Genomic DNA, 13,264 nt, shown 5'->3' on the forward strand with positions numbered 1-13,264 from the left:
CTGTGAGATGGGCTCTGCGGTATGCCTGAGGTATGGGGGCTCTCTGGAGGTGACAATGCTGCTCTGTGAGATGGGCTCTGGGGTATGCCTGAGGTATGGGGGCTCTCTGGAGAAGATACCTCTGTGAGATGGGCTCTGGGGTATACCTGAGGTATGGGGGCGCTGTGGTGACAGCTCTGCTCTGTGAGATGGGCTCTGGGGTATGCCTGAGGTATGGGGGCTCTTCGGTGGCAGCTCTTCTCTGTGAGATGGGCTCTGGGGATGCCTGAGGTCTGGGGGCTCTCTGGAGGTGAAAGCTCTGCTCTGTGAGATGGGCTCTGGGGTATGCCTGAGGTATGGGAGCTCTGTGGGACAGCTCTTCTTTGTGAGATGGGCTCTGGGGCATGCCTGAGATATGGGGCTCTCTGGAGGTGACAGTGCTGCTCTGTGAGATGGGCTCTGGGGTATGCCTGAGGTATCGGGGTTCTCTGGAGGTGGCAGCTCTACTCTGTGAGATGGTTCTGGGGTATGCTTGCGGTATGGGGGATCTATGGTTAGAGCTCTGCTCTGTGAGGTGGGTTCTGGGGTATAACTGAGGTATGGGGGCTCTCTGAGGTTACAGCTCTGCTCTGTGAGATGGGCTTTGGGGTATGCCTGAGGTATGGGGGCTCGCTGGAGGTGACAGTGCTGCTCTGTGAGATGGGCTCTGGTGTATGCCTGAGGCATGGGGGCTCTGTGGTGATAGCTCTGCTCTGTGAGATGGGCTCTGGGGTATGCTTGAATTATGGGGGCTCTGTGGTGACAGCTCTTCTCTGAGAGTTGGGCTCTGTGGTATGCCTGAGGTATGGGGGCCCTCTGGAGGTGAAAGTGCTGCTCTGTGAGATGGGCTCTGGGGTATGCCTTATGTATGGGGGCTCTCTGGAGGAGACAGCTCTGCTCTCTGAGATGAGCTCTGGGGATGCCTGAGGTATGGGGGCTCTCTGGAGGTGACAGCTCTGCTCTGTGAGGTGGGCCCTGGGGTATGCCTGAGGTATGAGGTCTCTCTGAGGTGGCAGCTCTGCTCTGTGAGATGGGCTCTGGGGTATGCCTGAGGTATGGGGGCTCTCTGGAGGTGACAGTGCTGCTCTGTGAGATGGGCTCTGGGGTATGCCTGAGGTATGGGGGCTCTCTGGAGAAGATACCTCTGTGAGATGGGCTCTGGGGTATGCCTGAGGTATGGGGGTGCTGTGGTGACAGCTCTGCTCTGTGAGATGGGCTCTGGGGTATGCCTGAGGGATGGGGGCTCTGTGGTGGCAGCTCTTCTCTGTGAGATGGGCTCTGGGGATGCCTGAGGTCTGGGGGCTCTCTGGAGGTGAAAGCTCTGCTCTGTGAGATGGGCTCTGGGGTATGCCTGAGGTATGGGGGCTCTGTGGTGACAGCTCTTCTCTGTGAGATGGGCTCTTGGGTATGCAAGATGGGCTCTGGGGTATGCCTGAGGTATGATGGCACTGTGGTAAGAGCTCTGCTCTGTGAGATGGGATATGCCTGAGGTATGGGGGCTCTTCTGGTGACAGCTCTTCTCTCTGGGATGGGCTCTGGGGATGCCTGAGGTATGGGGACTCTCTGGAGGTGACAGTGCTGCTCTGTGAGATGGGCTCTGGGGTATGCCTGAGGTATGGGGGCGCTGTGGTACAGCTCTGCTCTGTGAGATGGGTTCTGGGGTATGCCTGAGGTATGGGGGCTTTATGGTGACAGCTCTTCTCGGTGAGATGGGCTCTGGGAATGCCTGAGGTATGTATGGGGGCTATCTGGAGGTGACAGCTCTTTTCTGTGTGATGGGCTCTGGGGTATGCCTGAGATATGGGGGCTCTGTGGTGACAGCTCTGCCCTGTGAGGTGGGCCCTGGGGTATGCCTGAGGTATGAGGTCTCTCTGAGGTGACAGCTCTGCTCTGTGAGATGGGCTCTGCGGTATGCCTGAGGTATGGGGGCTCTCTGGAGGTGACAATGCTGCTCTGTGAGATGGGCTCTGGGGTATGCCTGAGGTATGGGGGCTCTCTGGAGAAGATACCTCTGTGAGATGGGCTCTGGGGTATACCTGAGGTATGGGGGCGCTGTGGTGACAGCTCTGCTCTGTGAGATGGGCTCTGGGGTATGCCTGAGGTATGGGGGCTCTTCGGTGGCAGCTCTTCTCTGTGAGATGGGCTCTGGGGATGCCTGAGGTCTGGGGGCTCTCTGGAGGTGAAAGCTCTGCTCTGTGAGATGGGCTCTGGGGTATGCCTGAGGTATGGGAGCTCTGTGGTGACAGCTCTTCTTTGTGAGATGGGCTCTGGGGCATGCCTGAGATATGGGGGCTCTCTGGAGGTGACAGTGCTGCTCTGTGAGATGGGCTCTGGGGTATGCCTGAGGTATGGGGGTTCTCTGGAGGTGGCAGCTCTGCTCTGTGAGATGGTTCTGGGGTATGCTTGCGGTATGGGGGATCTGTGGTTAGAGCTCTGCTCTGTGAGATGGGTTCTGGGGTATAACTGTGGTATGGGGCTCTCTGAGGTTACAGCTCTGCTCTGTGAGATGGGCTTTGGGGTATGCCTGAGGTATGGGGGCTCGCTGGAGGTGACAGTGCTGCTCTGTGAGATGGGCTCTGGTGTATGCCTGAGGTATGGGGGCGCTGTGGTGATAGCTCTGCTCTGTGAGATGGGCTCTGGGGTATGCTTGAATTATGGGGGCTCTGTGGTGACAGCTCTTCTCTGAGAGTTGGGCTCTGTGGTATGCCTGAGGTATGGGGGCCCTCTGGAGGTGAAAGTGCTGCTCTGTGAGATGGGCTCTGGGGTATGCCTTATGTATGGGGGCTCTCTGGAGGAGACAGCTCTGCTCTGTGAGATGAGCTCTGGGGTATGCCTGAGGTATGGGGGCGCTGTGGTGACAGCTCTGCTCTGTTAGATGGGCTCTGGGGATGCCTGAGGTATGGGGGCTCTCTGGAGGTGACAGCTCTGCTCTGTGAGATGGGCTCTGGGGTATGCCTGAGGTATGGGGACTCTGTGGGGACAGCTCTTCTCTGTGAGGTAAGCTCTGGGGTATGCCTGAGGTATGGGGGTTCTCTGGAGGGGACCGCTCTGCTCTGTGAGATGGGCTCTGGGGTATGCCTGAGGTATGAGGGATCTCTGATGTGACAGCTGTGCTCTGTGAGATGGGTTCTGGGGTAGGCCTGGGGTAAGAGGGCTCTCTGAGGTGACAGCTCCGCTCTGTGAGATGGGCTCTAGGGTTTTCCTGAGGTATGGGAGCTCTGTGAGGTGACAGCTCTGCTCTGTGAGATGGGTTCTGGGGTATGCAAGATGGGCTCTGGGGTATGCCTGAGGTATGATGGCTCTCGGAGAAGACAGCTCGCTCTGTGGGATGGGCTCTGGGGTATGTCTGAGTTATGGTGGCACTGTGGTAAGAGCTCTGCTCTGTGAGATGGGATATGCCTGAGGTATGGGGGCTCTTTAGGTGACAGCTCTTCTCTCTGGGATGGGCTCTGGGGATGCCTGAGGTATGGGGGCTCTCTGGAGGTGACAGTGCTGCTCTGTGAGATGGGCTCTGGGGTATGCCTGAGGTATGGGGGTGCTGTGGTACAGCTCTGCTCTGTGAGATGGGTTCTGGGGTATGCCTGAGGTATGGGGGCTCTCTGGAGGGGACCGCTCTGCTCTGTGAGATGGGCTCTGGGGTATGCCTGAGGTATGAGGGATCTCTGATGTGACAGCTGTGCTCTGTGAGATGGGTTCTGGGGTAGGCCTGGGGTAAGAGGGCTCTCTGAGGTGACAGCTCCGCTCTGTGAGATGGGCTCTAGGGTTTTCCTGAGGTATGGGAGCTCTGTGAGGTGACAGCTCTGCTCTGTGAGATGGGTTCTGGGGTATGCAAGATGGGCTCTGGGGTATGCCTGAGGTATGATGGCTCTCGGAGAAGACAGCTCGCTCTGTGGGATGGGCTCTGGGGTATGTCTGAGTTATGGTGGCACTGTGGTAAGAGCTCTGCTCTGTGAGATGGGATATGCCTGAGGTATGGGGGCTCTTTACGTGACAGCTCTTCTCTCTGGGATGGGCTCTGGGGATGCCTGAGGTATGGGGGCTCTCTGGAGGTGACAGTGCTGCTCTGTGAGATGGGCTCTGGGGTATGCCTGAGGTATGGGGGTGCTGTGGTACAGCTCTGCTCTGTGAGATGGGTTCTGGGGTATGCCTGAGGTATGGGGGCTCTATGGTGACAGCTCTTCTCTGTGAGATGGGCTCTGGGGATGCCTGAGGTATGGGGGCTGTCTGGAGGTGACAGCTCTTTTCTGTGTGATGGGCTCTGGGGTATGCCTGAGATATGGGGGCTCTCTGGAGGTGACAGTGCTGCTCTGTGAGATGGCCTCTGGGGTATGCCTGAGGTATGGGGGCTCTCTGGAGAAGATACCTCTGTGAGATGGGCTCTGGGGTATTCCTGAGGTATGGGGGCGCTGTGGTGACAGCTCTGCTCTGTGAGATGGGCTCTGGGGTATGCCTGAGGTATGGGGGCTCTGTGGTAGCAGCTCTTCTCTGTGAGATGGGCTCTGGGGATGCTTGAGGTCTGGGGGCTCTCTGGAGGTGAAAGCTCTGCTCTTTGAGATTGGCTCTGGGGTATGCCTGAGGTATGGGGCCTCTGTGGTGACAGCTCTTCTCTGTGAGATGGGTTCCGGGGTATGCCAGATGGGCTCTGGGGTATGCCTGATGTATGAGGGCTCTCTGAGTTGACAGATCTGCTCTGTGAGATGAGTTCTGGGGTATGTCTGAGATATGATGGCTCTCTGAGGTGACAGCCCTGCTCTGTGAGATGGGTTCTGGGGTATGCCTGAGGTATGGGGGTGCTGTGGAGACAGCTCCTCTCGGTGAGATCGGCTCTGGGGTATGCCTCAGGTATGGGGGCTCTGTGGAGACAGCTCTTCTCTGTGAGATGGGCTCTGGGGTATGTCTGAGGTATGGGGGCTCTCTGGATGTGACAGTACTGCTCTGTGAGATGGGCTCTGGGGTATGCATGAGGTATTGGGGCTGTCTGGCGGTGACAGCTCTGCTCTGTGCCATGGGTTCTGGGGTATGTCTGAGGTTGTGGGGGATCTGTGGTTACAGCTCTGCTCTGTGAGATGGGTTCTGGGGTATAACTGAGATATGGGGGCTCTCTGAAGTGACCGCTCTGCTCTGTGAGGTGGGCGTTGCTGTATGCCTGAGGTATGGGGCTCTCTGAAGGTGACCGCTCTGTGAGATGGGCTCTGGGGTATTCCTGAGGTATGGGGGCTCTCTGGAGAAGACAGCTCTGTGAGATGGGCTCTGGGAAATGCCTGAGGTATAGGAGCTCTGTGAGGTGACAGCTCAGCTCTGTGAGATGGGTTCTGGGGTATGCAAGATGGGCTCTGTGGTATGCCTGAGGTATGAGGGCTCTCAAGTGAACAACTCTGCTCTGTGGGATGGGCTCTGGGGTATGTGTGAGGTATGGGGGCGCTGTGGTAAGAGTTCTGCTCTGTGAATGGGCTCTGGGGTATGCCTGAGGTATGGGGGCTCTGTGGTGGCAGCTCTTCTCTCTGAGATCGGCTCTGGGGATGCCTGAGGTATGAGGGCTCTCTGATGTGACAGCTCTGCTCTGTGAGATGGGTTCTGGGGTAGGCCTGAGGTATGAGGGCTCTCTGAGGTGACAGCTCTGCTCTGTGAGATGGGCTCTGGGGTTTTCCTGAGGTATGGGAGCTCTGTGAGGTGATAGCTCTGCTCTATGAGATGGGTTCTGGGGTATGCAAGATGGGCTCTGGGGTATGCCTGAGGTATGAGAGCTCTCGGAGGAGATAGCTCTGTTCTGTGGGATGGGCTCTGGGGTATGTCTGAGGTATGGGGGCTCTGTGGTGACAGCTCTTCTCTCTGAGATGGGCTCTGGGGATGCCTGAGGTATGGGGGCTCACTGGAGGTGACAGTGCTGCTCTGTGAGATGGGCTCTGGGGTATGCCTGAGGTATGGGGGTGCTGTAGTACAGCTCTGATCTGTGAGATGGGCTCTGGGGTATGCCTGAGGTATGTGGGCTCTATGGTGACAGCTCTTCTCTGTGAGATGGGCTCTGGGGATGCCTGTGGTATGGGGGCTCTGTGGTGACAGCTCTTCTCTCTGAGATGGGCTCTGGGGTATGCCTGAGGTATGGGGCTCTCTGGAGAAGACAGCTCTGTGAGATGGGCTCTGGGGTATGCCTGAGGTCTGAGGGCGCTATGGTGACAGCTCTGCTCTGTGAGATGGGCTCTGGGGTATGCCTGAGGTATGGGGGCTCTGTGGTGACAGCTCTTATTTGTGAGATGGGCTCTGGGGATGCCTGAGGTATGGGGGCTCTCTGGAGGTGACAGCTCTGCTCTGTGAGATGGGCTCTGGGGTATGCCTGATGTATGGGGCTCTGTGGTGACAGCTCTTCTCCGTGAGATGGGCTCTGGGGTATGCCTGAGGTATGGGGGTTCTCTGGAGGGGACCGCTCTGCTCTGTGAGATGGGCTCTGGGGTATGCCTGAGGCATGACGGCTCTCTGATGTGACAGCTCTGCTCTGTGAGATTGGTTCTAGGGTATGCTTGAGTTATGAGGGCTCTCTGCGGTGACAGCTCTGCTCTGTGAGATGGGTTCTGGGTTATGCCAGATGGGCTCTGGGGTATGCCTGAGGTATGAGGCCTCTCTGAGTTGACAGCTCTGCTCTGTGATATGAGTTCTGGGGTATGCCTGAGGTATGATGGCTCTCTGAGGTGACAGCTCTGCTCTGTGAGATGGGTTCTGGGGTATGCCTGAGGAATGGGAGAGCTGGACACACTGCTGTAGAGGATGCCTCTAGAATTGATGCAAAGCTGCAGAGGAGGCCTCTACAACTGGTTGCAATGCTGCAGATGAGGTCTCTCCAGTGGAATGCAACTGGACACAATGCTGCAGAGGATGTCTCTAGGGCTGGATGCAATGCTGCAGATGAGGCATCTAGAACTGGACTCTATGATACAGGATGAGGCCTCTAGAACTGGGTGTAATGCTGTAGGGGATGCTTCTGCACTGGATACAATGCTGTAGAAGATACCTCTAGAGCTGGTCACAATTCTGTAGAGGATGCCTCTAGAAGTGGACACACCAATGTAGAGGATGCCTCCAGAACTGGACATAATGCTGCTGATGAGGCGTCTAGAACTGGACACAATGCTGTAGAGAATGCCTCTAGAACTGGACACAATGCTGTAGAGGAGGCCTCCAGAACTGGACACAATGCTGCTGATGAGGCCTCTAGAACTGGACACAATGCTGTAGATGATGCCTCTACAATGCTGTAGGGGATACCTCCAGAGCTGGACACAATGTTGTAGAGGATGCCTCCAGAGCTTGGCACAATGCTGTGGAGGATGCCTTTTGAACTAGACGCAATGCTGTAGAGGATGCCTCCACAGCTGTACACAATGCCATAGAGGATGCCTCTAGAACTGTACACAATGTTGTAGAGGATGCCTCCAGAACTGGACACAATGCTGCTGATGAGGTATCTAGAACTGGACACAATGCTGTAGAGGATGCCTTTAGAACTGGACACAATACTGTAGAGGATGCCCCTAGAGCTAGACACAATGTTGTAGAGGATGCCTCCAGAGGTGGACACACTGCTGTAGAGGATGCCTCCAGAGCTGTACACAATGCCGCAGAGGATGCCTCTAGAAATGAACACAATGTTGTAGAGGGTTCCTCCAGAACTGGACACAATGCTGCTGATAGGCCTCTAGAACTGGACACAATGCTGTAGAGGATGCCTCCAGAACTGGACACAATGCTGCTGATGAGGCCTCTAGAACTGGACACAATACTGTAGAGGATGCCTCTAGAGCTGTACACAATGCTGTAGAGGATACCTCCAGAGCTGGACACAATGTTGTAGAGGATGCCTCCAGAGCTGGGCACAATGCTGTAGAGGATGCCTCTTGAACTAGGCACAATGCTGTAGAGGATGCCTCCACAGCTGGGTGCAATGCTCTAGAGGAGGCCCCCAGAACTGGACACAATGCTGCAGAGGATGCCCTAAGAACTGGACACAATGTTGTGGAGACATCTGGGCACAATGTTGTAGCGTATGCTTCTAGATCAGGAAGCAATGCTGTAGAAGATGGCTCCAGAACTGGACACAATGCTGTAGAGGATGGCTCCAGAACTGGACATAATGCTGTAGAGGATGCCTCCAGAACTGGACAAAATGCTGTTGATGATGCACCAGAACTGGGGACAATGCTGTAGAGGCATCTGGGCACAATGCTGCAGAGGAGGCCTCAAGAGCTGGACACAATGCTGTAGAGGATGCCTCTTGAACTGGACACAATGCTGTAGAAGATGTCTCCAGAGCTAGACGCAATGCTGTTAAGGATGCCTTGAGAACCGGACATAATGCTGTAGATGATGCCTCCAGAACTGGGAAAAATGCTGTAGAGGATGCCTTTAGAACTGTACACAATACTGTAGAGAATGCCTCTAGAACTGGACATCATGCCATAGAGGCATCTGGATACAATGCTGTAGAGGGTGCCCCTACAGCTGGAAACAATGCTGTAGAGGATGCCTCCAGAACTTGACACAATGCTGCTGATGAGGTGTAACACTTACCTCTGGGGCCCTGCAGGAGTGCCTGGTCCGGTCTGTCGATGAGTTCAGGCTCGGTCTGTAAACACCTTTTGATGATGCCCAAAACCTCTCCCGCTCTGCTCGCTGCAGTTGAACTCACCCAGCGGTCAGAGGGGCAGGAGTGATCTGGAGATTCAGGATCTGGATCAGTTGCGCCTATGAGGTGTATTGCACCAAAGTCACTATTAGTCACTATTAGTCCTTAGCTTATATTGATGCTTCTGCCCAGTTTCCTCACTGGACTTGTACCAGTCCTGCGCAGTTCTGTAGCTGTGTTTTGAGCTTTTCCCCAGTATATTCGCCTCCAGTTCCTTCACTGAGGCTTGGCGGTTTACCAGTTACTCCACTAGTTATTTGGGAGCCCAGGCCTGCTGTGACCCCCCCAAGCCGCCTTCAGTTGTGTAAAGGCACCCTCCCATTAGCCAGTGGGTTTTATGACCGTATGCCTGTTATTGCGCTGTTTTAACTCCGTTCTCTAGTTTCTCCCCAGGCTTGGGATGATGATGGAAGATGTCGACAAGGAAGAAGACGGGCACTGCTGCTGGAATACAGTTCAGGTAAGACAATGCGCGGGTGGCGGGTGGGGTTGTTTGAATGGACCACCACTCACCAATGACTTTCTTTTCAGATGCAGAAGACTCTGACTTGGAGGCGCGGATGGAATCCAGCGGGCGTTGCGGATCGGGAGTTGCAGGAGAAGTCAGAAGAGTTCCAGAGCTCCGGTAAGTAGCAGATCTTGACCCTCGTCGTGAAGTCTTTGGTTTTCCATAGGAAACGCATTGCCTTGACTCGTCGTGAAGAGCAGGTGTTCCAAACTTGATCCGACGTGCAGAACGAAACAGGCTGTAAAAAGCCAGCGTCACGCCGGCAGCCAAAGAAAATGATAAGCACTGGGTGTGGCCCATGGCGGGGTTTATATAGCCCTGGGCCCACCCAGATCCACTAGACCACCATGAAACTACACATTGCGGCCCTCTAGAGGCCATGTTTGGTTCAAGCTGGGGGCCCTCTTGGAAGGGGCCAAAGGCATACAAAGGCCTGTTTTGGCGCCAGGCAGCCAGTTTCTTAGTCCAGGTGCCTCCCTGAGCCTTAGGGGTTACTGAAATCGTGACAGCACTCCCCCACAAAGCCCCCCCAAGGAGAGTCACTCCCGGGCCGGGTCGTTCCGGATGCTCCTTATGGCAACGCGCCATCAGGCGGGGTGCATGAAAATGTTCCACTGGTTCCCAAGTCCGATCCAGTACCCCCTTAGCCCTTCCAGTCCACCAGATAATAAAGCTTTCTCTGGACAATTTTCGAGTCCAGGAACTTCCTGACTTCGTACTCAGCCTCACCCTGCACTAGTATAGATGGAGGTCTTTCAAGGCTGTCTTGGGTTCCAGGATGAAACGGTTTCAATAATGAGACATGAAATACTGGATGTATACGGAGTCTGGTGGTAAATCCAATTTCATGGCAACAGGATTAACAATGTTCTTTATCGAGTATGGACGATGTACTTTGGGTGGAACTTCTGGGTCCTTTTAGCTGCATATTCTTTGTAGACAGCCAAACCTTATCTCTGATCTGGTACTGGGGTTCAGGTGTTCTTTTTCTGTCTGCAAAGCGTTTCTGGTTTGTCTTGGCTTCCTGAAGAGCTTGTGTAGCCTTTTTTAAGGTTTCTTTAATGCTAGTATGCAGGGTGTTCACGGCTTGTGGTTCTAAAGCCTTTGGTGGATCCAAAGTCGAAGTTTGAGGATCTCGCCCATACAGGAAAAAGAAAGGTGATATGCCGGTGGAACTATGGACCGTGTTGTTATACGCGTACTCAGCTGCCCATAGTAACTCCTTCCAGTTTTGATCTGTTTGGGCAAGCATGCAAAGAAGATATTGTTTGAGCGATTGATTTGTCCTTTCGGTCTGTCCATCGGTCTGTGGATGGTGACTAGTGGACAGACAGACCTCGATCTGCGCTTTAGCACAGCAAGCTTTCCAAAACTTGGACACAAACTGGCTTCCTTGATCCGAGATTACCACAGAGGGAAATCCGTGCGATCTGACATTGTTGGTCAGGAAGGTTTGCTCGAACTGTCCTGCATTAGGTATTCCTTTCAAAGCGATGAAGTGTGCCATTTTAGTTAGGAGGTCCACCACTACCAGTATGGTATTGTAACCTCCGCAGGAATGTAAGTCCGTGATAAAATCTAAGGATATTGTGTACCATGGAGTCGGTGGAATTGACAAGGGACGAAGCAATCCTAGAGGCTTGATTCTGGTTGCTTTGTTTCTTGCACAAACATTGCAGGCCTTTACATGTTGCACAATGTCTTTCCGCCAAGTTGGCCACCAGAAATGTTGCTGAATCTTTGCCATGGTTTTGGCTATGCCAGGATGGCCTGCTGTAAGTGCATTGTGATAGGTGTCCATGATTAGTTCTTGCATTTCGTGGTGCGGCACATAGAGGCGTTTCCGGTAATATGGCAAATTGTTGACTACAGTGCGTTGAGCTCCTTGTGCGACCCATGTTTGTACTTCCACTGGGGATATGTTTTCTTTGATCTTTTCATGCAGTGTTTCCAGAGTGGTCTGATGGTTACTAATCAGTCCAATAAGCTTCTCTTCAGATATGATGGACTTTGGAAGAGGGGTAGCATAAGCGTCTTCCTTTTCGGTAACCCAACCAATTTGTGACAGCGCATCCGCTTTTCCATTTTTCACTCCGGGACGATAACTTAACTGTGAAATCGTATTCCGAGAAGAACTGAGCCCATCGTAAATGTTGTGGCATTTGCGCCCTGGCTGTCCATAGAAATTGCAAGTTCCGATGGTCAGTAAGCACAGCTACTGGATGTCGTGCTCCTAAAAGATGGTGTCGCCACTCCTTGAAAGCTGCCTTTATGGCAAGAAGTTCCTTATCGGTTACTGCATAGATAAGTTCAGTAGGATTACATTTTCGTGACCAAAAGGCCACAGGATGTAATTGGTTGGTACCCGAATCCCTCTGGGACAATACCGCCACCATTGTCGCATTGGAGGTGTCCGTCTCAACCAGGAATGGGAGGTCCGGATTTGGATGGCGAAGTATTGGTGCTGAGGTGAATCGCCTTTTTAATTCCTGGAATGCCTTCTCGGCTTCTTCAGTCCATTGAAAAATGCGGTTTTTCCTAAGCAATGATGTGATTGGGTGGACTACTTCTGAAAAGTCAGCGATGAACCACCTATAAAAGTTCACGAAGCCCAGGAAACTCTTGACCGTCTTGACTGAAGTTGGTCATGGCCATTGCAGAATTGCTTCCACCTTGCGTTTATCCATCTGGATGCCCTGAGGACTAAGTATGTATCCGAGGAATTCCTCCGTGGTGACGTGAAAAGCGCATTTTTCAAGTTTCGCAAACAGATGGTATTGACGCAACTTAGCCAGGACTGCGCTCACATGACGTACGTGTTCTTCGTAGGTTCCAGAATATATCAAGATGTTGTTTATGTAAACCATAGCAGAAACATGCAATAATTACCTTAGTACATCTGTCATAAAGTACTGGAAAGGCTGCTGGAGCGTTGCATAGCACAAAGGGCATGACAGTGTACTCAAATAGCCCAAACTTGGTGCAGAAGGCTGTTTTCCATTAGTCTCCAGCTTTGACGCGAACCAAGTGGTAGGCCCCCCGCAGGTCTAGTTTGGTATAGATCTTCACCCCTTTTACTTGGTCTGAAAGTACTGGAATCAGTGGTAACGGATACCGGTTCTTTACAGTGATTTTATTAAGCCCTCTATAGTCTATGCATGTCCTCAGGTCACCTCCCTTCTTGGGGACAAAGAAAAGAGCTGAGGAGACCGGTGATTTAGAAGGGCAAATTAACCCATTGGGCCTCATTACGACCCTGGCGCTAAGCGAAAAACGATGGCGGTAAATGCTTACCGCCATCGTTTTCCGCCAGGTCCGATCATGACCCGTGACCGTTAACTACGATGCCAATAGCGGCATCGTAGTTAACGCTGCCGCAAACTGCGCTAAGGGTGCGCGCACGCGACCGCCCACACCGTACTTAGCGCCATGGCGGAAAGGCACGCAAATGCCGACCCAAGCGGACATGCACCTAACGCCATCAATGAGGCCGCTAAGTACCTTACCGCCATGGTGCAAATAACGCCATCGCGAACCAACCGTAAAGGGCCAATTCAAGTGAATGCAGCTGCCACAGGTGCACAGAAACAGCACAGGTGAAGGCAATACAGACTCAGGGGAGTATAAAAAGAGCACACCCCACCCCTACCCACACCCAGTCACACTCCACAATGATGCCAATACGACTAGCAATGTTGGGGCTGGAGGACCTGATAGCAATGCATGTGCTACTACAACAGCAACAGCAACAACAACAACAACAGGCAGCACAGAGGAGACGCAGGAGGAGAAGGAGGGCAAGGCAGGCCCAGCAAGCCCCACCAGCACAGCCAGTGCCACCACGCAGGCAGCCCCCAATCCCACGCATCAGAGCCAATCCAAACAACCTCACTGCTGAGCAGATCCACACCCTGTACCGTTTGGACAGGGACACCATCACCGCCATCGTAGACATGACACACAACGACATCGTCAGCATGATAGAAAGTCCAACCGCCATCCCCCCCCTACTGAAGGTAGTGGCTGTACTCCACTTCCTGGCCACAGGCACCTACCAGCACACA

The 13,264-nt window shown here is 53.6% G+C and overlaps 1 protein-coding gene across 1 annotated transcript; it reads right to left on the bottom strand.

Moving 5' to 3' along the window:
• Positions 1-761: 761 nt before the first annotated feature.
• On the bottom strand, positions 762-2,294 carry LOC138448095 (uncharacterized). Its single transcript, XM_069604643.1, has one exon. The coding sequence runs from the start codon at positions 2,292-2,294 to the stop codon at positions 762-764; it is 1,533 nt and encodes a 510-aa protein (XP_069460744.1).
• Between the last annotated feature and the right edge of the window lie 10,970 nt (positions 2,295-13,264).

This window comes from Ambystoma mexicanum, chromosome 3q (assembly GCF_040938575.1).
Source record: "Ambystoma mexicanum isolate Mex_15411 chromosome 3q, UKY_AmexF1_1, whole genome shotgun sequence".
Classification (NCBI taxonomy): domain Eukaryota; kingdom Metazoa; phylum Chordata; class Amphibia; order Caudata; family Ambystomatidae; genus Ambystoma; species Ambystoma mexicanum.

Bases quoted from the DNA above. Each gene is read 5' to 3' on its own strand.
- LOC138448095 (XM_069604643.1), bottom strand. From the start codon at position 2,294: ATGCCCCAGAGCCCATCTCACAAAGAAGAGCTGTCACCACAGAGCTCC.